The 24,382-nt window shown below is 41.8% G+C and overlaps 1 protein-coding gene across 10 annotated transcripts in view; it reads right to left on the bottom strand.

Moving 5' to 3' along the window:
• Window positions 1-271: 271 nt before the first annotated feature.
• PANK1 (pantothenate kinase 1) overlaps window positions 272-24,382 on the bottom strand; it is a 109,649-nt gene continuing 85,538 nt past the window's right edge. For 9 of the 10 annotated variants that reach the window (XM_059169510.1, XM_059169508.1, XM_059169509.1 and 6 more), the window contains 6 exons: window positions 23,761-24,113; window positions 14,244-14,497; window positions 9,331-9,507; window positions 8,703-8,826; window positions 4,861-4,986; window positions 272-1,812 (listed from right to left, as the gene is read on the bottom strand). In XM_059169510.1, coding sequence (XP_059025493.1) covers window positions 1,753-1,812; window positions 4,861-4,986; window positions 8,703-8,826; window positions 9,331-9,507; window positions 14,244-14,497; window positions 23,761-24,096 — 1,077 coding nt within the window. In that variant the 5' untranslated portion in view covers window positions 24,097-24,113 and the 3' untranslated portion in view covers window positions 272-1,752. The remainder of the gene's footprint in view (window positions 1,813-4,860; window positions 4,987-8,702; window positions 8,827-9,330; window positions 9,508-14,243; window positions 14,498-23,760; window positions 24,114-24,382) is intronic. The other variant, XM_059169503.1, reaches the window with a different exon arrangement.

The raw sequence follows: 24,382 nt of genomic DNA, 5'->3' as shown, positions 1-24,382 counted from the left end.
TACTTGCGATGACCAAATTTTGAAAAATTTTTTGAATTACCAAATATAGTAATGACATATTGGCAATGAGTCAGTTGTATAAGAACAATAAAGCTATTGAAAAAAAAATCAATGCATAGAGTTACAGCTTCAACTGAAGATAACCTTATGTGAAAGCCTCAAATTATGAAATGTAGTGTAGCAAAAATACAACACATTCATTTTATGGTACAAAAGCAGGTAATATGGACATGAAGATTAAGAAATGAAAATAACATATACACTAAAAACATCACAACAGAAACAGGCTTTATTTCAACCAGACAAGTGAGAACTTCAGTTAACATCAAGTTCTTCAGGACTTGAAGATATAGCAATTAAAGATGGTGCTCAGGAGGCAGAAAAGGAAAGATTCATCATGGAGGAATTGCACTGCCTTCAAAAATCTCTTTCAGCAATATGCTCAATTCAAAAGATTACTCAGTTCTAAATCATTAGACCTCATGCGTTTCAGGATTTGTACAAGACTCTCATTTGAAAGTTACCCATCAATTCCAATGACATCTTTCGAAAAAGAAGAAAAAATTAAGTATCGATAGATCAGTATCATGATTTTTTTTAAATATTAGAAACTGGGATTGAAATACAGTTTTCAGTTTGAAATATTTCAAATGAAAAAATGTTATTATTTAAGATGCCTTGTTACAAAGCTCCTATGTACATACGTGTACAAAACAAATAGGTATTATTACCTGACACCTCAACCTGTGACTTCTCCCTCATCTCCCAATGTGAACAGTTAATCTACTGGGAGACTTTACCCGGGAAGTTCCAAAGTCCTGCATAAGGATTTGCTGCCATTCATAGGCTGGGCATGAGTGAGGACATTTCATCAGAGAAACATTTCAATGTACTATAACCTAACAGAAAATAAATCCAACAAAACATTGCATATTCATAAGGTTAACCCTTGACAAAATTGCGTGTCATTTTCAACTTTTGCCTGACTCATAAAATTCGTGAACACTTTCAGAGTTTTCTCAGCAAGGGCACTTTCGAGAGCTTTCGATCTCGTGCTTAACTTCGTATGGAGTTGGTCAGCACCTTGATTGATAGGAACAACTGGGTTAAAGGAAGGTATTGAGGAGGAGAGGGAGTCATTTGAGGACAGAAACAGGGGGAAGGACTTTCTTTCTCCATAAGACATTCCAACAGGGGAAAAAAAAAAAAAAAACAAGACGAGAAAAGGTATATAAACAAACAAACAAAATCGTGTTCACAGTAAAACATGCCAGATTTGTAGTTTCATTTGAAACCAACAGCAGATCATGAAACGTCATGAAGAATATAAGTAAAGGTAGAATCTCCTAGAGTCATTACTAAATGAAGTTAAAATTACCACACTGATCAGTAAACCCCAGAAGAAAAATAAACAGCACTTACATTTCGGGTCCTTCTTATACATCATTCAACTTTTCAAGATTAATGCATAAAATTCGTAGGTTTGGCCTCGCTGCACAAATGTTGTTTTTTTTTTTTTTTTTTTTAAAAATACCGTATACAGAAAAAACTCTTGTATTCCCCATTTTGAATCATCAGCTCAAAACCCAAGAGTAAAAGATCAGCTAGAAGGATTTTAAATTATTTACAAATCCAGCAGGTTCGTCCGCCGTAATGGCTTGGCTTCCGTCCCACAGCGCGGCATCTCCCTCCTCCGGCAGTAGCTCTGAGTTCTCTGTTCTCCCAGAAGGCTCTTCCACCCACCGGTCATCACTACTGGTCATCAGTCATCTTGAACAGTTCCAGCAGCGCCCCAACAGCTCCGAAATAACCCTACAAGAGCAATGCGCCCCTGATGATCCCTAAACAGCTAAATGCCTACTGTGTTGAATACTTCTAGGAATGCTGCCCCCTAAAAGCCTGCTGCCCCCTTAAAACCTAAACTTGGGGCGCCTGGGTGGCTCAGTGGGTTAAGCCGCTGCCTTCGGCTCAGGTCATGATCTCAGGGTCCTGGGATCGAGTCCCGCATCGGGCTCTCTGCTCAGCAGGGAGCCTGCTTCCCTTCCTCTCTCTCTGCCTGCCTCTCTGCCTACTTGTGATCTCTCTCTGTCAAATAAATAAATAAAATCTTTAAAAAAAAAAAAAAAACCTAAACTTGACCATGCACCATAGAATAAGTCATAATATTTATTAGATACACCTGTTTTTCTATCTTAACTACGTTAACCGATGTAAATAAAGCGCTAAGGGAAACATCTGGCACCTAGTCGGACTACATGAGGGCTGTTGTTGTTAGAATTACATGACTGCATTTTAACCTGTGCCAGGGCAAAATTCATACTATGACTCCCATTTTGCTGATGAGAAATGGAAGGTAATAAAGTGAATTTCCCATTCCCGGTCACACACTTGTGCCAGGGCTCAACCCCGAATCCGTCAGACTTCAAAGTTGTAGGTCACAGGTGAGAACTCTTAAGCGCCCCTCAGCAGAGCTTGGAAAGGCAACAATTTTAATTAACCAGAGCTGCCCTATGCTCATCTGTAAAATAAGAGCCCATGTTTCTGTGGAAGTGAAAGGAACCAAAAAATAAAATTTTTTTGGAGAACTTGGTTTCTGAAAGGTCTGAGACTCCACTCCTGTTGCCTGACTTAAGGGGTCACTAACCCAAATGGGTGGCAGCGTGCCAGGCCCGGCAGTTCTGTGACAGGATCTCTGCTTTGGCTGCTGCCAGCTAACATTTATTGAGGCCTCATTAGATCCTAACAATTGTTCTAAGCACTTCACATGAATTTACTTATTTAATCTGCATAATAACCTTATGAGACAAATATTATCACCCCATGTTACAAAGACTAAAACAAAGATGTAGAGGTAGAGTCATTGTCTAAGGACTCCTTGTCAGTCAACAGACACTGTCTTATCTGCTTGGCTGACAACTTCTCCATCCTGTTAGTTGAATGAATGAGACAACAGGAGTGAGGACTCCTGTGGCAGGGCAGGAAAACTGCTGCCCCAGTGCCTTCCAAAAGTTCTCTGTCTGAGGTATCCTCCGGGAAGGCCTTCCTATGGCAGAGTGAATTTAAGAACGCAGAGCCTCTTCTGAGAGAACTTTACAAGGGGCTATAAAAATGCTCCACTTTCATTGGCCATAAAGGCTGAGTTATACGCAAAGTCAAGCCACGGTCCACAGTGACTAGGTTTGTACGAGCTAATGTGATTGTGTTTTCACCTACAGAAGTGAGTTTCCCCCGAATGTGGGATCTCAGTCTGTACTTTACCACCAACTAACTCCCCATGGGACCCTGTGGATAGCTTTTAATTCCTGATGGCTCCCTGAGTTTGTTTTTTGCCTTAGTTGAAGAGAATCTGGACTTAGGGTTGCCAGATAAAATATAGATAAATGCCAGATAAAATAACTGTGTCCTGTTTTTTTAAATCACTAAATATGGCAACTCTAGCTGAACTGGAACAGTGGTTTTCTTTTTTCATTTCAATTGCTTCTTTAAAGTAGATAAAAAGGGAGGTGCTCTGGTTGGGGGAGGGGTTGAAAATTCTGGGACTCCATTCCCCTCACCCCCCAAAAGTTCTATCACTCAATGCTTTAAGCCTGCTTAAAAAAAAAAAAAAAAAATCAGGCTTTCTTTAGTATTATGTTTAAGTATTAAGTTCTATCACTGGGCCTTAACTATTTAGTATTTAAGTTCCTACTGCTTTATCTGCTTTAAGAAAATAAAATATGGGCTTAGGAAACTCTAAATAACTTAAAAATACATGGGCAGCTTTTCAGATAAATAATTTGGTTTGAAGATGAGAAAAGTGCCAGAGTAGTTATTCATTACAAGTTTGTGGTATCTGTTCTCTCACAGTCTTTTCTACTACAGTAAACTCCAGGGATTACATACCAACCCTCCTCCTCCATCCCGTGATAATGAAACAATTGCTTTCTACAGTACTGATTTTAAAGAAGGTGGCACAGAAGGTAGGGAAAAGAGAGGAAGGTCCTCACTTACTCTTGGAAACCTGATTTATAGGATTGTTAGAAACTGGATAGAAGGGGCTCTCTCAAGTAACTGATGTCCGTATCTTCTGCAGAGAGACTGCTAATGTCTAAGGACATCAGCTCTCTGGGCCACCAGGCTGCTCTTAGTAGCTGCAGCACTTCTGTTCTCACCAGTGGAGTCATCTGCTTGCCAAGAGTCAGCTGTGTTTATCCTCTGATTTGCTTATGACAGTTTTACATTAATGTCATAATCTAAGTTAATTATATACCACCTAAACCAGTAAAAAGAGTACAAAATAAATCGGTCATTTCTTTGAAAATCCAGTTAAATTCTCAAAAAAGACTGAAAAAGGCGGTCACAAACCATTACTCTTTACTTAGGTGGATACCACAAATGAAAGGTTAAGGGGAAAATCTAGGATTATGTAACCACAGTGCTTCATAGGTATCTTTAATTTCTTGATCCATTTTAAAGAAATAAATCAGAAATCAAAGGAGGCATATAATAGTTGTGGATTTTGAAAAAAAAAGGGTAATAGCAGAACCCCTGGTCAAAAATGGGCCTTAGTCCTACATCAAAGAAATTGGTAAGTGAATGAACATTTATATGTTTTATGTTAAAATAAAATGGTTAGAAAGTTTTTTAATGATTACCCATTTCAGCTGATTTTTTTTAAATTAACCAGCTACCAGTCCTAATTGCTGAAGAAGAAAGCTTCCATTTTGTATATAGTTTTTCTTTATCTTTTGTATAAATGCAAAGTTTAAATGACAACTCTTTCTACTTGACCAATTTTAAAACTGAGGGACTCACTCGAAAGTTAGATGACACCAAATACACTCCACATAGGAAAACTAAGTCCATGCAGACTTGACCTACCTCATGTTCCAAAAACAGAGCTTTTAGCTGTCCTTTGGACCAAAAATCCATTGCATATGCTAGCAGCTTCATGGAGACCATATTGATTCTGAGAAAGTTCCCAACAAACACAACTCTGTCAATATTCTGGGAAAAAAAATTAAAGAACAACTAAATAATGGTATAAAAATAGTATTTAGTAAAGACTCAATGTTCCATACTTCACTGTCTTCCTAGGACTTTGCAGAGTCAACTTGTTCAGTGAAATTATTTCAGCATTTCCAGTATGAAGTCAAACAAACCTCATAGTGCATTCCACAAGAACAAAAGGGTGAGATTCTGGTTGGGCGAGCTAGAGACTTCTACTGGGCTTATTGGCAGGTGTTACATCAGACTGACTTAGGCCTGATATGAAATGCAGCTACTAACACACATAATATAAAACTGTAACTGGAGTTCAAGTTCAGCTAAATTTGCCTTTGCATTCCCTTTAATTCCCCCAAAGTTTCAACTATAAAATATTATTATTACCAACCCATAAATAAAATGGCCATGGCTTGGGCTATTCATCTAACCAGTTTGCTCAATTTGCTCTATGCCAAATATGAGAATACAAAAAGAAACAGTTCCCAGTCTCTATCCTTGGGATATATGGTGTACCATCCTGTTTGGTCAATGTGTGGGTTGAAATATCATAATGAAAAATACACCTATACTTTTGTTGACATGGATATGGACTTGCATTCTGCATATACACTTAACACTGAGCTCATCCTGTCTACCACACAGGGGCTGTCACCAGCCACCCACTCACAGAGCCAGTTGCTATGGTCACTTATGGCAAAGGAAGAGAGTCCCAGAAGATGGCATTCTATTCATTGGGTCATCGGGATCTAGGAATATAGTCTTTTAACTGTCTCAAGTTTTGACAGTGTAAATTGATGAGCTCATTAACTACTGTGAATATCTTTTATGGGAAGAGGAATGGGAAGTGGTTTTAATAAGTTTCCACAAAGAAGAAGAGTAGCTACAAACTGCCCAGACTGAACTGTGACAAGACTCAGAGTAAGTAAGTCAGATTAAAGACAAATTTAATTAAATTTAGGAGTTCTCTCTTTTCCCCTAAAACAAGTGAGTCCAGAGTAGGACTTGCTCAAGCCCCCAGTCTTGCATTACTCTGGTAATGAGCCAGAAGGAATAGAATGGCAACACCCAGAGGGAATAGAATATCAATAAAAAGCTGATGAACACTCCTTACTTCAAATAAATTCCAGGTGAGTCAAATATATAGGAGGAGAAAGAAAGAGAGAATAAGAAGACAGACAGACTAGAGGAAACCACAGGAGAATTCTTTTTTAAAAAATAACATCAGGGGTGCCTGGGTGGCTCAGTGGGTTAAAGCCTCTGCCTTCGGCTCGGGTCATGATCCCAGGGTCCTGGGATCGAGCCCCGCATTGGGCTCTCTGCTCAGCAGGGAGCCTGCTTCCTCCTCTCTCTCTCTGCCTGCCTCTCAGCCTACTTGTAATCTCTGCCTGTCAAATAAATAAATAAAAATCTTAAAAAAAAATAACATCAAAGTAAGGAAGATATTAACACTCACATATATTATGTAAAAAACCATGAGGTAATGTTTCTAGAAGTACATATTGAAATACATAAGGTAGACTGATACAACCTCTGGATTTGTTTTCAAATTATGTTGTAAAAGAGAGAGGAAGAGGAGGAGGAGGAGAGAGGAACAGAGGGAGAAGGAAGAAGAAAACAGATAAAGCATGTGTGGCACAGTTTTGCTAACTATTGAGTTGATAATGGCTGTAAGGAGGTTCTTTATGCCATTCTGCTCCTTTATGTATGTTTACCAATTTTCATAATAAAAGGTTGATATACAACCAAAGCAACACATAAAATAGTATGAAGGTGAATTGTATGACATGTAACTGTATCTCCTAATATTATTGTTAAAAAGCAAGAATGTGATATATAGAGAGTTTGCTGCCTTTCGAAGGCTGTGTCTGCTATCTTGCAGACAACAGAGAGTAAGACACCAAAAGTGAAAAACAATGGCTATCTCCAGTAAGGCTAACATTGCAGGACAGGTACAAACAGTTACCCACCTTCCTGTACATCCTTCATCCTTTAGAACTCTGTATTAACTGTATTTTCTACTAAAAAATGTGAAAAAAAAATTCAGTGTTGGTGGAGAAGCATTTTACAGGATTCCAATAATCACAGCAGAGTCGGTAAATGTGGTGTCCCTCTATAAAACAGCTGAGTTCAAGGCACTGTTAAGTCCAGTGCCCTCAGCAATGGCTGAAGCTTGCGTTTTTGACTCTCACAGGAAACACAGCCGCCATTTCTGGATGCACCCACAGGGAGCCCGTGCGGGCGGGATGCCCGCCCGTGAAGCCCTTGCCCAGGGTGATCTGTGATTCCTCTCACTGGCCATACTTTCAAACTGCCATTTTGCTATACTCCAACAACAAATGGTATTGAAGTTTAAATCAAAAGTGAAAAATAAAATCTGTCACTCTTCCCCCAAAGTGAATAGAATTATTGTAAAAAGGCCTCCTGCTGGCTCACTCAAGGCCTGTGGAAAGCAGGGGAAAGGGTATCTACCACTTTGTGGGGCAGTGGATGTTCAGGCTCATTGGCCTTTGATAGTGCAGGAGGACAGCCCACCACACACATACTGGTCAGGCCTTGTTTGGCTATTTGGAAAAACTCCCTTTAAAGGTTAACGTCAAAAAATAAACTCTCTGTTAAAATGAGTCCTGGGACCTATGTGGACTTTGAAAGGCACATGTCTGGGATACATTCTTCCTTTGCATTTCGGCCTTGCATTTGAACTCCATCCCACATGGGGCATTAACAGAGCTGTGACCCTGAGCCACAGATCAGAGACATATTCTACTCGATGTAAAGGAGCACGTTTCTCTCAGAACCCCAGGGCTCCAAGGCAGGAGTGGCACCACCCAGCATCAAGATCACCTCTTGCCCTGTTTGAACCCCGAATGCTCGACCAGGAGGGTCCAGGAGGTGGTTTCTGCAGTACCTGTAATGTTCTATCTCTTGACTGAGTGGTGGCTATACAGGCGTGTGTGTGAAAATCCAAGCTGTCTACATACTTGGGATATGACGGTGTTCTGTGCTTCTATTAAAATTACATTTTTAAAAAACTATTGCTGTGGTGACTATGATTCTTTAATCCTTCTGTTACCCGTTGCCTGTTCTAACCCCTTTCTTGTCTTCCTAACACAACTCAGTGAGAGCTGTTGTACTTTACATGTCTTGGGTTACAGAAAAGAGTTCTAGCTTCCCAGAGGAATTCTGCAGTGTTTCAAAACCTGTTCCCAAAGCTTTGCTTGTCCCCAGCTCCACCCCTTCTTGTGCCTGGGCTCTGCGTGGCCTCGGCTGTAGCAAGCTCTCCATGCTTTGATAGCCCTGTACAATGCTGCTTGAACTCCATGCCACAAGGCAACACTGTAAAGAAGCTGAAAGCAGAGAGAATATCGAATATTGCGAGCAGAATGTCTTACCTGCAATGATTTGCAAGGGTGCACCAAACTTTTCCTCACACTTCGGTAGGTGGGTAGTAATAATGATGGTCAGAGAGGTTATGGTACGGGCTGTGATTTTACCTGGACCCTGGGTCAAATGGCTTATCATTTATTATCTAGTGCCAACTTAAAAATAAGATGTGTATTCCTCTCCATTCCCCCAAATACACCCCTCATGTTCTACAATTTGTGACTAGGACAAAGAGTAGGTTTCCCAAGGATCTATCATTTTGCAAGGGTCAACAGTTTTGCACTGCTAAAGATGTATATGAATGATACAAGGCTTCCTCTGGATTAAGGCCTTACCTCATTCAATGCACACATCCGAGCAATGGAGCCAATGTTGTTGGTGATGGTGACCAGTGTGGCTCGGGCGAGGTCTTCCTTGCTGATGGAATCTCGCTTTTCCTTACTCATCATGTTGCCAAAGCTATGTTGGAAATATTAGCGAGAGTATTCAAAATCATCCTCAGGCAAGCCCAGGCTTCCACCAAAGTACTGTGGAAAACTTTATGAATAATTCTTAAAATTTAAATGACCTGATTTGGCTACCATGTATCACAAGCAGACAGGATTACGGTATGGATGGTTGGCTGCCCTTTTTTTTTAATAGGGGCAAAGTAGCATGGCTATTAATGGGAACAAAAAAATTTTTTAATGCTCTCTAGATATATTGACAAGAATGGAACAGGGGAAACGGTTGCAGTTTTCCAGAACCTTCTTTCAAAGCTGCCCTATTTTGCTTGATGCACAAGCATCAGGGGCTGAACATTTCAAAGTTTTGTCAAGGGCGGGAGATCAAGTCTGAGCTCCAGTAATCACAGATACTTGCACCAGGCTGGTGGGTTGACATTTTAAAAATAACTAAGTGAATGGCCAGGGTGGAGAGGTTGCCTTGTTCACACACTACTGCTCCTAGCTACTTTGTCTCTACCTTGATGCTACAGCGGATCCTTGAAGGCCAAATCGTTCATAGTCTCCTCCGTAAATGTCCTTCACCAGCTTATCAACATTGGTGCTGTCGCCTTTAGCTGCCATTTCCAGAGCTTCTTCAAAGGTCTCACAACCAGTCAGCAAGCAACATAGGCCTAGGAATGTTCCACCTCCAAGACTGGAAGGAACAATAAGGTTTATTTTTAAATTTTACTTTATGATATGCCCATCCAAGTCCCCAACTACATCAAGATCACTAATATAGGTTCATAAAAGCAGGAGGAAAAAAAACAAAGGGGCACTTGAATCAAAGTGTAGGGTGCAACACAGTCTTAGGGTAGATTGGCTTTTTTAAAAAAGGGCAGAGGCCAAAAAGGAACATTAAGGAAAACTTTCCCCTCAATTTAAGAACAAACCAGAGAAAGACTCTCACTGATTTCCGTTGTGAGACCTTCTGCTAGCTGCTAACCTAAGTACCTCATTCAGTCTCCTCATCTATAAAATGGGGCCAAATCAAGATCTTATTTGGTGGCCTGAAAGCAGCAAATAACCAGAGAAATGACTGCTATTAAAAAAAAAATAAAAAGTAGCCAAATACAAATACCTGGAGAAAGAAACCACGTGTACATGAAGTTCACAATGCAGAGCCAGACTGACCTAGGGCTGCTAGGAGCAGACAGTCCAGAGGCTGCATCTTTTATGTTGACCTTGATCCTCTAGCAGACATCATCTCATTGAACCTTCTCAGAAATTTCTAAAAGGAAACCACTGATTGCTCACACGCTGGATTTTTTTTTTTTCTGGTAGACTATGGAAAAGGTTATTAATATTTTACCTACTACTCAACAGTTAAAAATAGTAACTCAATGTTCAGCTATGTTTTAAAAGCTTTCAGTCGCTTTGGGGAAAATTCCTCTAAAATTGTCTTTCCAGACAAAATTAGAAACTAATTACAGTAGGTGAGAGTGAATTTCGTTTGTATGAATATCACAGGTATGTCACAGAAAGGAAAGGAGACTGAGAGTAAAGCTATCACCAGTGACCTCCTGGCAGCATGGCCGCGGATGTGGGCATCACTCTGTTTACCACGGGCAGGTGCAGGCGAGTGTACACAGAACAGTCAGTTGCTCACATCAGTTTGTTCTCAATCCCAAGAGCTGCTAGCCCTTGGCTTTCCCTTCCGAGAAGAAAATCCAAGTCGAGATGAAGGTTATTTTGAATGTGAATTTGAAGAAACAAACTTAGGGGAGATTGTATTTACTGTCAATAACCGTTAGCAAAAAAGGTGCCAGACTGCAGACAGGCACACAGTTCTCTAAATGACATCTAAGTGAAACCGTCATAGTTCTTAAGTAGTGATTGTCACAAAAATACACACTCGATGGAAAAGAGAGCTCCTTGTGGGGAATTCGGTAGCCAGGCACCACTGGCGGCAGCTACCTGAACCCACCACAAGATACCAGGAGATCAAGAGCCTCATGGACATCACCACCTTGACAGCTCAGTCACCGTCGAGATTTTGCATTTCCTCTACGAAAGCTTATCTTTATTTTCATTTAACATGGCGTGTCATGCATGTTGTTGGGTTCAGGCTGCCCTACAAAGCTCGTTTATTTTAATAGGAACAATTTTTGGTCTGCGTGCCCTCGGGATTTGTCTTTGTATATTTTTAAGTCTTTTCTCTCCCTTCTAGCTGCTTTCATCCACACTGATAAGGTCTCTTTGAACATTAGGTATTCGTATCCATCAAGGCAGTCAACAGCCTACTCCAAGCATAGGCTACGGGAGACATTGGCTGACTTAGAAAGAAGGCAATTTATCAGCTGATATGTTGGTATGAGTGAGAACGAAGTGCTTTGTGTGACTGGAAGATGAGCGGTGACTGCGGACAAGGCATTGGGGCTGCGTGGGGAAAGCGAGCATGCACACTTCAGGCACGAGGGAAGAAGGCACAGCTGTAGGAGAGCACCTCAGTCCTATCCTCAACCCGCTAACTCAACCCGCTAATCAATGTGGTGCCCTCGCTCACGATCAGTTAGCTACTTCTGTTTGTTGCAGCAGACACAGTTAAGATCCTCAGCAAATCGGAGACAAGAACATATGGCCAGAGACGGCAGTTGAAAAGCATCATTATTGTTTGGAAAGCCCAACAACCTCTTAGTAGTGAGGGATTTTAGGGGAAAGTAGAAGAAACCTTCCATTACTGAGTGCTTGTGCTCTTAAAATAGATTCCAAAACAATGAGATGTGCTGCGCTACTCCTTTCACTGAAGATTCAAAATTCTTTACATTCCTCTTTTAATCATCGCACATGGCTACTAAAAGGTCGGCTGCAGAGTCCTCTTTTTCCTTTGGCTTCTACAATACCTTTGGAGTAGCGTCAGTAGGAAAAAAAAAAAAAAAAAAGCAAGCTCCCTAATTTAAGATGCAATAAAATCACACATAACACGAAACAAACCATTTAAAATCATATGTTTAAAGGAGAACCGATCTCCCATAATGATGTGGCTCCCTAAAAATAAAAATGTCCCAGGAGAAACTAGGGCATATAGCCTAATAACAAACACCTTGGACTTACAACTCTCGTTCACATTAAGAGTAGCAAACTTGAAGCTGAAGCCCTTTGCTTAGATCAGTGATTCCCAAAGTGTGTTCCACACACTCATGTCGGCTGCTCACCGTCATAGTTTCTACCAGCAGTTTTGCAACTTAAATCAAAAGATGCCTTTGGCATGACAGCTCTGATTGGACAGGAGGAGCTGCAGCCCACCAAATTGACGCTTTCTTCCCTTCCCTTGCCTGTGACGGCCCCCACCAGGGCTCCTCATTAACTTTCCGTCTGCTGCAGCACGTTTCCAAAACTACTGGTTGAAAAGCACTCGCAGGGGAACTTGAACTTCCAGAGGATTGCCAAACACTGGTCATTCGTGGGCATTTACCAATAACTGGAATTCAGGAGCATGATTACACATGTAAGAGAAGCTGAACACCACAGTGAGCTCATCAGCTGCTGTTAAAGAAGATGATCCGGGGACGCCTGGGTGGCTCAGTTGGTTGGACGACTGCCTTCGGCTCAGGTCATGATCCTGGAGTCCCGGGATCGAGTCCCGCATCAGACTCCCAGCTCCATGGGGAGTCTGCTTCTCTCTCTGACCTTCTCCTCGTTCATGCTCTCTCTCACTGTCTCTCTCTCAAGTAAATAAATAAAATCTTAAAAAAAAAAGAAGATGATCCGGATTCCTAGAACTTCCAAGTTTGAGAAACTAGAATTGTGATGGTGATTCATGGATTTGCTAAGTATTAATCAACGAGATGATAAATACCTCTAACCGAGGACAGTGGTTAGCCTGTTAGCCTCGGGACTCGCTCTCTCAATTCAATGACTCCTTCTAGGAGGAAGCCCGAGGTTTCTTCAAAAGGGTACTTTTATGAGGAGATGGCCCTCTAAAGTAAAACCAGCTCAGGTGCAATAGTCATTTGTCTTTGATGTCCATGACAGTCCTCATGAAGCCATGGGTCAGCTGTGACTCTTCGGCGAGCAAGGAAGCGGAGTCTGTACGCTCAGTGAGAAAAAGGATGCCTGGGGGCAATTAGCATCCTTTATTCTGAACACAGGCAGAATTGTGCGACTGTGTGCGTGGGTGTGGGGGGGTGCACACCTGTGTGTGCATGTGCTGGGGTTTCTCATCAGCTACACTCTCTTGACTTCTGAGGGTCAGTACTTTTGTTGTTAGGGGGCTGCCCTGTGCACTGTAGGATATTTAGCTGCACCCCTGACCTCTAGCCACTAGATTCTGGCCGCATCCCATCTCCAATTGTGAGGGCCAAAAAACCCATCTCCAGACTTTGCCAAAATCCCCTGGGGGGGCTCAACCTTCCCTTCCCTGGTGGTGAGTCACTGACTAATGCAGGCCCATTACGGGTCATGGACAGACAGGAGAAAAACAGTGCTCTCCTTCTAAACGACAAGCAGTGCTGCAGAATTTCAGTGCTGGAAATGCCCGAAGAACCTAAGAAATAACCCCCTTAAAGGCACAAACAAGGACACTGAGGCCCAGAGGAGTTACATGATGTCTTCATGTTTTTAAGAACAATGGTTTCCATATCATGTCCAAAGCACATGCCCCATAGCCCTCGTTCCTAAAGTTACTCCTCCAAAAATGACTTCTTGGGTCTCAGACCAAAGTCTTTACTTGGAAGTAAGAAAAACTTGAAAGTTACGTTCACACTAGGATTTCTCAACGATTTCTGACCCTAGATTCTTTGCCCAGTGCCGAATCACTACTAACAGGAAGCTGAGCACATCTGCCCCTGGGGCCTGTGGGCTGGAGAACATGGCCCTCCGCCTGGCTTTCCTCACAGGCTCTTTTCCTGTCTGGAGCACTCCGAAATGCCTGGTGTGGCGTGCCAACCATTCCAGCATTCAGGTGGAACATCTAACTGAGGGTAAAAAACATTTTTTGGTAAACCCAGTTTGGTTCACTGATTGGAATGACGGATTATGTCAAGCAATTCATCCTGTGCTAGGCACCAAGGAAATTCCAAAAGAAGTTTTCTTCTGAGGCCCTCTCTGACCATCCCAAGCATCCTTTCTTCTGGATCCTATTTTCTTCCTGTCCCCACCATCCATCTGGCACTCAACCATATACTGCCTTTTGCTGTGGTGTGTGCGATCCTTCTTCCCTCAACCTGACCAGTTTCCAGCAAGCTAAGGACTAGGTTTTATGACCCTTTCCATATATTACCCTCTTACTATTTTAACATATCATGCAATAAATCTTTTCTGGCTGGCTGAGAAGGATAAGATCTTTCTTGGAAAACTGTTAGATACAAATAATCTTTGTATCAACTGGTCTTCAACGAAGAGGCCTGGGTTTGGGTACAGAAAGGTTCTCCTAGTAGAAACCATGTTTACCTGGTCCCTGTGACTCTTTTATAGTTGTCCTTGGAGTACACTGCGAGAATGCTGACCCCTGAGCCCATGTTCACCAGCAACATAGGGTATGGGTTGTCAAGGCAGTACGGCTTTTTCTGACACAATTCAGGATTTGTGGGGTTTTCAAAATAGTAACATTCCGGCTTGCCATTGAAGCCAACGGAGTCGACATAAAGCAGGCCCTGAATGAGACAGTCCAGTTCATCCAGTTTATGGAGCTGCAGGTCAGCAATCTGAAAGAGAATAAAACCGCGTGAGAGATGCTATGACCACCTCAGGGGAAGCCCCAGGGGCTTTCAGCTGGACTAAACACGTGTCAGTAGCCATAGAAGCATGGAGATATCTTCCAAACTCCAAGTTGCAAAACCCTACCGATCCTTAATCGCTCTGACACAAAAGCAAGCCTTTGCTGGACCTTATGTCTGCCCACAGTGGGGAAGGAAGGACAGGAAGTTACCTGGTTGCTGGGAAAACCTCCAGGAGTGTGTGTAATGGGTTGAACTGGTGGCCCAAAAGGTATGTCCAGGTCCTCCTTTTTAGGACCCGTGAATGTTACCTGATTCTCAAAAAGACTCTTTGCAGATGTGATTTGAGTTAAGGATCCTGAGATGAAGAGTACATCTTGGGTTATCTGTGTGGACCCTAAATCCAGTGACAAGCTTCCTTATGAGACACATGGGAAAGATCTGATGGACAGAGTGAAAAGGCCTTGTGAAGATGAAAACAGAGACTGGCGTACTCCACCAGTGGCCCAGGAATACTCACAGCCACCAGAAGCTGCTGGAAGAAGCAAATCGAATCTGCTCAAGAGCCACAAAAGGAGGTATGGTTTTCCCACACCTTGATTTTGGTCACCTCTAGAGCTATAACTGACTACGTTTCTGTTATCATGGTATCTAGTTAGGGCTGCCACAGGAAACCAATACAGGGTATCACTAAGACCAGGGCTCTCCCACAGGGGGAGAAGAGTGAGAATGTTCTGAGAACAGGAAAAACCCCACACCTGCCCATACATGTCCTGAGCAAAGCATGGTGAGCCAGGACCTGGGGGCAATCACCTTTGAGCCCACAAAACCCAACTCTGCTTTTCCCAGGCTTGGGCTTTGCAGTTAGATAGACCTGGCTTTGAATTCTAGCTCTAGCACTTAACAGAGGGGCACGAGGCAAGTTATTTAACTTGAGAGATCTCAGTTGCCTTTCTGTATAATGGGGATATTATCCACCGTACAGTGTTGTTATAAAGATTTTATAATAATAATATATGCACAAAGGGCTCAAAATATGTTGGCTGCTTTATGTGCTCCTATGACACAAAAACTCCCATTCTCCCAGATATAGGGAGAAAAAAAGTAAATGGGGTTGAGTAGGGTATGGGACAGCCTTAGGGGAGAATGGCCATCTTGTATCCTTCAAAGTTTAATTCACAGTCCCCAAAAGTAGTATCACTGCTGATCCAGATGTCTGGGTTGATGACCATTTCCCATGAACAGTAACAACAACAACAACAACAAAATATTAATAATAAATCTAATGATCCCCAACATGACACTGAACCAATGGAGATCTAATTCAAATTCTTTTTTTTTTTTTTTAAAGATTTCATTTATTTATTTGACAGACAGAGATCACAAGTAGTCAGAGAGGCAGGCGGGGGGCGGGGGGGTGGGCCACGGGGAAGCAGGCTCCCTGCTGAGCAGAGAACCTGACATGGGGCTCGATCCCAGGACTCAATCCCAGGACTCTGGGATCATGACCTGAGCCGAAAGCAGAGGCTTTAACCTACTGAGCCACCCAGCCGCCCTCTAACTCAAATTCTTAAAGAAATATCTTTAAGAAAATAACAGCAGTATTTATTATTTATTATACACGAAGAACTAGATCATTTAATTCTCACAAAATCCTCTAAGTAGATATTTCATCCTCACTTTATGGTTAAGACTTGCAGAGCTTAAATAACTTTCCCTAAATGAAACAACTAGCAAAAAACTCCCAGGGGCTCCTTATTCTTCTCGTTTTCATAATGCATACTGCTTCTGGGATCTGGAAACAACCTAAACAAGTACTATACTTAGAAAATTTGCCAAAAAGGCATCATCTTCATTACAAAAGTTAAGAGCTGGAAGAACACTCTTGACTTCACATCACTCATCTGAATTTCCCATTCAACGAACTCCACTAAATCTGTGCCTATAGAGCAGAATTAGGTTACCAGCAAGGTGGTACAATTTTCTTGATACAAAGAAACAATCATTCTGGGTTTTGTTTTTGTTTTTGTTTTAATTTAAAAATCTAATTGGTTCTAGTCAATGATTCATGAATTGGACAGCATACCATCTAGCAAGGAGAAAGGAGGTCCCCAGAAACCATCATCCAAAATGACACTAGCTGATAAAGTAAATCTATCTTATAAATGATTCCAAACATTTCATTTTTTTACCCAGAGAAAATTTTGGGTGAGATGCAAATAATTACACATGTTTTAAGGGGGTAATACTTTGGGTATAGAACTACCTGGAGACCTGAAAGACGGTAGTGAGACACAACAGCGTCTTTGTCCTATCCAAATCTCAGACCTATTAACCTCTTCCACTTACAGCACTAATCACATTCTGTCTGGTTTTCTGGTTCATCAGGTCCCCCTGAGCACCATGCTCAAAGCCCACCCCATAATAATTGCTTAATAAACAGTTGTTAAGTGGGACAGGGAAAGTTATCACTTCTTGGATCAAACCAAACTGAAAAGTAGCAATTTCGTCAGCCAGTCATGGGGCTGTGGGTTAACCTGCTTAAAAATTAATCAGAGATCCATCAACAATATCGACCGCCCATGCCGGGGGCCAACATCAAAAACACAGCCAGAGACACCTGTGTGTCCGGCTGGACATCCTGAACCTATACTGTGGAGAAAGAAAAACCTCTCCAGGTAAATACACTAAGTACACACAACTTTGATCTGAAAGGAAACACTGTTATCTCACCTTGCTCATCAAATTCAATTCCAAATACAGTGTCAGCAGCAAACAGACACCTCTGCTATACATTTTACTGAAGTATAGTTATTTCTGAAGCCTGGGTCTTACATTCCCAAACTGGGAAACAGGAACATTCATCTCTTTCATTGAGACCTACAGAGATCTTCCTTAAAAAGTCTTCACCATCCAGAGAAAAGTCCAGGCTCCCAAATGTAACCTCTGAATCAAATCATTACTGGGATATTCACACAGGCCATCTGAAATTCAGAACAAGATGGGAAGTACTTCTTACACTCTGTAGTTGGTAAATACGATTGAGCGGACTCTGCAACATTTAGCATGTTCAGATCCTAGCTATGGAGAAACGTCTCTGGGCTTAGTTTTCTTTCTATCAGGAGTAGCAAAAGCAAATGGCTACAACCACAAAAGAGTGAAGCCCTGGGCTAGATGTCAAGTAATAGAACACACAGAGGACAATACACGCAGATTTACAATTCACCTGCAGGCCCATTGTCGCCAAGTCAAAATGGGAGCTCAGCGTAATTAATTAGCTGAGAGCTATTTAAAAAAAAAATTTTTTTTTAACTATTGCAAGCCAACCAAACATATCTGTAGGTTGATGCTGACTTCCATCCTATTAATTTTATATGCATTCAAATGCTGATCTCTATGATGGGTCCTAAGTGATGACAGATCTGGAATATCAGATTCAGCAAATATGCAGATGAAGTTTATAGCTCATGTGAACATAACTTGTAACCAAGGTATGCTGGTAAATGTTTAACAACCAGCTCTGGGGGAGCAAAACCCTGGTTTATAACATTCACCAATTTCTGTGCTATAAGTGCCCCCACAATGGCTAATTTCAAGGTATCAGCATAATGTCACTGAACACAAGAGATGGGAAGACATGCACACAATGGGCTCTCTTAACCCAGTAGGAACTGGCCTCAGCACCCCACTGCTTCTAAGTCTCCTAAGCACTTTCAGAAAATATGGGTTCTGCTACTTCCTAAATCATTAAGCTTAAACCACTCCCCAAATATAAAAGCAACAAACCTCAGCTTCTCCTAAGACTCAAATAAACTCTGTATAAATAATGGAAGCTAATAAAAAACTACATGGATCTCATCTGCAGGACTTCAGGCAAGGAAGCTATTATTATTAGGACCCATTTTGCAGATGAAATATATCACTGGGGGTCAGTGGTTGAGTGACCTAGTCTGGATTCCAAGAAGTAGAGTAGAAAAAACTTTCAAACTACAACTACGATGAACTAACATGATTGTGCCTAGTACTAAAGTCACTCAAGTAAGTGTGTGGGTGCAGTGGAATTCTCCAATTATAGGGGCCATCAGAAACACTCAGAAGGTTTGTTGAAACAGATGGCTGGGCTCCACTCCCAGAGTTTCTGACTGCATTTCTAACAGGATCCCAGGTGATGCTGATGCTGCTGGGCCTTGGACCACACAGTAGTAGGAGTTGAAGAACTGGGATGAGTCTGTGACCCCAGTGAGAACAGACACTGGGTAAGATCACATACTGTCCCTAACAGCACCTGCCCTAGCTAACTCAGAGGGCTACCTTCAAGAATCAAATGAGACACCTCTGTAAAAATGTTTTTGGATACTGTAAAGAACTATACATATGGGGGGGTGCCTGGGTGGTTCAGTGGGTTAAGCCTCTGTCTTCAGCTCAGGTCATGATCTCAGGGTCCTGGGATTGAGTCCCGTATGCAAGCTCTCTGCTCAGTGGGGAGCCTGCTTCCTCCACGCCCCCCAACTCTCTGCCTGCTTGTGATTTGTCTGTCAAATAAATAAAATCTTAAAAAAAAAAAAAAAAGAACTATACATATGGATTTTAATTACATGAGGAGTAAACTAATTTGGGTCTTCTTATCTCAAGTTGAAATGTGCTAGTCCACTAGTCAAAGCACTATTTCCACACTGAAGACTCTAATTCATGGAGGGAATTCAGTGATTCTAGTTTATTAGTACTAGGGAAAAAATATGGTTCCTAAACACAAGGCATGTTCAGGATACAACTGTAAAATGTTGTCCATATGTGCTTCAGCTCAGTCTGTCAAAAATACTAAATAAAGAGTTAAATAGATAAATCTGGTGAAACAATAAAAAGCCATCCCAAGAGATTCCATAGTTACTCCTATGAGGCTATTCTATGGACCTTCCCCTAAACCAGTTACACTGCTCCCCTGTAATTGAGATATAAGTCACCACATTATATTTCAGAAATGAATAAAATACACATCTATATGATACCTTACACTTCCTAAGGTGCTTTTGAGGACACTGGCTCCATAAATCATTGGAAGTAGCAGAAAAGGTTATCTTACTAAACTGAGAATAATTTGCTTATAAAATAGTTGATTCTGAATTACAAATTTCACTCAGGGCTCTTTTCTCTTCCCCAAGGAGACCTAGAAGACCCAAGAGAGAGGAATTTCAAACACATTCTGTGAGTGAGAAATAGACAAAACCTCAAAGATGGCTCCTTCCTCCCTGAGCCCAATGATAAAGAGACCCCAGACCAGCGCTCGAGGGTCAAGCCAGACCCAAACGGAGAATGACATTGTCTACCAAACCTCACTTTGCCTCAATGCCATGAATCAGTCCCTGGATTCATAATCGGAGCCAATCTAATAAATGTTCTTGAATGGTCTACCGTAGACTTAGAATTTCACATATCCACAATTAACCTCCCTCCTCCTGATAATTTTCCCCCTATTCTTAACTTTTCTAGATTGTTTCCTTAGAGATTTCTGGCTTAAGAAAGGCCAATTCTTAAGTGCTCATACCTTGAGAAAAGTATCATAAAGCCACCAGAAGATCCTTTCCTGTTCCCTAAATCTCAAGCCAACCAAATACGATTATTACATCCTGTTTGTTAGAGGATAGGTCTTTTTTGAAAAGTAACTGAAAGAGTCACTTCTAGCTTCTAATTAAAGCTAGTCTTAGACCAAACAAAACTCACAAGGAAAAGTATCTATTATAATAAAGAGCTAGGTGGATAAAAAGGATGATTTTTCCCCCTATACATTCTTCATTGTTAGAATACTTTGCATTTTAAAGAATACTCTTGTTGAAGTTAGGAAGTGTAGTTGTGGATGAAAATATTAGATTTGGTACCTAAAGTATTTTTGGTGGGTTCTTTGAAACAAAACTCCCAGAAATAGAGACAGGGGATAGCCAAGTCTTCCCCCTGAGGACCACCTTCTTCAATGGTGGGATTCCTCATGGTCTTCTCACTTTCTTAGGCCATCTGTAATTAGACTAAGTTTTTCTTTTGTGTCCATTTTGGTGTATCGTTAATTTAGAAGGCTTGCTTTTGCCAGTCAAAGTTCATTTGTGACAGTAATCCTAAAATGTTAAAAGCAGCAGAGAGGAAGCAAGGAAAGAAGGATGGAAGGGAGAAAAAGAGACAGAAAGAAAGAGAAAGAGAGGGAGGAAAGAAGGAAGGAAGAAAGAAAGAGAAAGAAAAGGAAACAAGAAATGTAGCTTTGGTCAGTTGAAAGTCTTCTACATGGGGTCTAACAATGCTTGTCTCGCAGTTTATAGCGCTTTCTTATACATTCAAAATTGGATGATGACTAGCTGACATTATCTGCGGATTTAAGTATATTTATTACAAAGGAAAAGGATATAGTCATTAGATATAATAATTATGAACTATTCAGGGTCTGCTGAATATCTTTTAGTTAGCTCTAATTACTTAGGTTTTTAAAACACATGTCTGCAAAGCTATATTATATTAAAAACAGTGATTTTATATAATAACAATGACAGGACTTTATAATATATATTATATATAATAATATATAATATAAATCATATACATATGCATGTATGTATATATATATATACATACATATATATATATATACACACACATACATACATATATAGTGATGTATATATATACATACATGCACTGCTTTATTTTGTCAGATTGCTTAATATTACAAGATTACAACCAGGTTTTATTTTTCTATTCTGGAAAAAGAGGGAAGAGCTTGGATTTAGCACACCTAAGGGTTTTAGCACTTACTGTTTCCTCTGCCTAAAACACCCTTCCTGGGATACTGGTCTGCTTTGTTTCATTACTTCTGGTTCCTGCTCCAATGTCACTTCACTGCGCTAAAACTCTCCCAACCCTCCCGATCCTCCATGCCTTGCTCCCTCCTCCTTCATAACATGTATCAGGTATACAGATATGAGATATAGTGGTATATTCTGTACTTCCATATTCATTTGCTTAATTACTGACCATCTCCCCACACTAGAATATAAGCTCCTGGAGGGCAAGGGGCTTTGTTCGGTTCGTAACAGTACTTGGCGCACAGAAGGAGCACATGAACACTTACTGGGTGAGTGAACAGAGGCTTAGGAAAGAGGATGAGACAACCTATCCCCCACTGCCACACTTTGGAAGGATAAGAGCACATCACTTAGCGAATGGACTGACAGGCTACAGGAAGAGATCCGTTCTGTCTTGACTTTGGCTGAGACTGAACGTGGAAACAGAAGGCAGCCCTTTTCCTTTCTTTCACGGACGTGTGCCCCTAGTTGGCCAGGCTGTTGGGCAAATCCTCTGGACCTGCTCCCGGCTCCAGTCTATCCACTAGGCTCCAGCAGCCTGCCTGAAGAAGCAGAGGCTTCCTTATCTTGGTTATTATAAAATATGACCTTTCTCAGCTCAGAACCTTGAGAAACACACTTGCTCACAGCCAACATCCATTGAGTAACATTTTCCCAGAACGTCCGTTACCCCAAGGAGGAATGGAGGCATTGAGGATTGTTGCATAAATACCCCGGGGTCACCTGGGTTCTTCAGGTTCCCTAGTGGAGATGTCCAGATAGGGTGACCTGGAGAGTTCTCAGCACTACGGCTGGGTCGGCGTACTCTTCTGAGTCAGAATTGAGCTGACACCCCCGCTCTTATGAGGAGGAACTACTAGAGTCCCTTAATCCTTCCTTAGCTTTAGTTTCTTTATCCAGGAAGCACAAGAATGCTGTACTTCCTGGTCTCCAAAGGTGACCTTGTGTTCTGATGTCCTAGAACTCCTCCCTCTTCTATTTTACTGCCACCTTTTTGCAGATGGTAATACACGGGCCCCAGAAGGGATCTGCCTCACCCAAAGTCATCTGGCTAGTAAAACACAGAGGTAACACTACAATTCAGGTTCAATGTTCTTCCAACTATGAACTCAAATTTAATTTTCATGCCCCTGGATCTCAGCCTTTTCAGTTTCAAAACTCTTTGGTCATTGGGCCCCTTTGGTGGGAAAAAGATGCCACAGACCACTCAGGCAGCATCAAATTCTACGGACAGGCTGGGAAAGGGGACCCAGAAGAAAAAGCCAAACCCTGCTTATCATCGGTCTCACCCAGGACACTGCGCTAGGACTCCACTGCCAGCTCTCCTGGAAACTACTTAGTTTGCTTCATTAACTTCTTCATTAATGATAAGACTTTACAGTAGGACTGGAGTACACTAGTTCCATGACAGAATGCATCAACTGGCACGCCAGGCTTTGAAAAAATGTATTTTACCACTTATCTCACTAGATTTTCAACTTTCTGGCAAGACTCACCCCCAAATCTTCCAACCCTTTCTTCTCTAACACTCAGTTGGACCTAGTTAACCTTCTTTTCTCTTTATTTTCTGTATCTTTTATTTCACTTTTTTCTGATATTTATTCCCTGTGAATTGAGGCTGGACAGTAGAGAGATTATCTTGACTGTAGAGATGGGGAAACTGAACCACACAGCTGCTAAATGACTAAATAAAGAGAAACAGGAGCTATCTTACTCATCCATGTCCTCCACGTAGCCAGATCTGTGAAAAGTACACAAGCAGTGCAGAGCTGGTACGGACGGCCACGCAGAAGACAGCATTATTCTAAACACTTAAAGCCATACTTCTAAAACCTTCCTCACTAATTAAGGAAGCCACCTATGAATAATAACCAAATGTTTCCTTTTTGTTTGGAACAAAACTTCTAAAGTACAGTCACAAAACAAAAAAGACACTTAGAGCCAACAACAGGTAGGCAGCAGTCGTCATTTTTCATAGGATTTATAGGAAGCCTCTCCGGAGGGGCTGACAGAACCAGAATGATGACTACGCTTTTCACAGCACTGTAGTAAAAACCAGCGGAAAACTCTTAAATACTCCAGAAAGGGACTGATACCATCTTATCTTTAGCATATAATGCAGCAGTAACTGTAACAAAAATGATGACGATAGCTAATATTCATGAGCATTTACTAAGTGCCAAGTACGTATTTCCTCATTTAATCCTGCATGGAACTCCCCTATAAGGTACGAACTATCTAGACACGGGAGGGAACTGAGGCACAGAGAGGGGACGTGAACCAGTCCGGAGCCCCAAGGCTCCAGTCTAGCTCTTCCACATGAGAAGCCATGATTATGGACACGGGAGAGGCTTTCTTTCCTTCTCTGAGAGGCCGTTTTGTTGTTTAAGGAGCACAGAGCTGCCCTACCATTCTGAAGTCCTTTTCGAACTTGAACGCCCCGCCTCCTGTGGCACAGAGAGTGGTGTGAAGGCTGGAGAAGTTCTTCTCGCTGCCCATCTGGATGAACCTGTGCATTGCACAGCTGGGGAAGCGGATGAAATGCAGGTTCCCTTTGCGCCCACACATGGTCAGATTTTTCAGTTCTAGGTGGACGTCTCGGATCCCCGTCTTCCCGTAAGCCGTGTTAGAGGTCAGATACTTCCTGATGCTCTTCAGGTTCTCCACCTCCTCTTGTTCCTCTTCGGCTGTAATATCCTTTGGCTCAAAGTAGACCAATTTAACCAGTGTTCCACCGATATCCATGCCGAACCAGGGGAATGCTAGAAGACAGAAGGAGAGTACTATTGAATTCTATGCATTTAACAAGATGCTCAATTTCTGCATATCTGATCACGAAATGCAGTGGTGTCACATCTGGTATGTGCATTGAACATCCAATGCCCCTACCATCAACTCTATGTGCCTAAAAGAAGAAACAGGTAAGGAAGGAGACATTCCCCATTTACATGGCACCCATGATTGTGCCCATTCTCTGTTCAGAGTCTGGCTCTGAGCCTGAGATGAAAAACAGGACTAGGCCCCTAGGCCC

The sequence above is a fragment of the Mustela lutreola genome, chromosome 4, assembly GCF_030435805.1.
Source record: "Mustela lutreola isolate mMusLut2 chromosome 4, mMusLut2.pri, whole genome shotgun sequence".
NCBI classification, from domain to species: Eukaryota; Metazoa; Chordata; class Mammalia; order Carnivora; family Mustelidae; genus Mustela; species Mustela lutreola.
The sequence above is the reverse complement of the archived record's forward strand: the minus strand, read 5'-3'. Positions and strand labels throughout refer to the sequence as shown.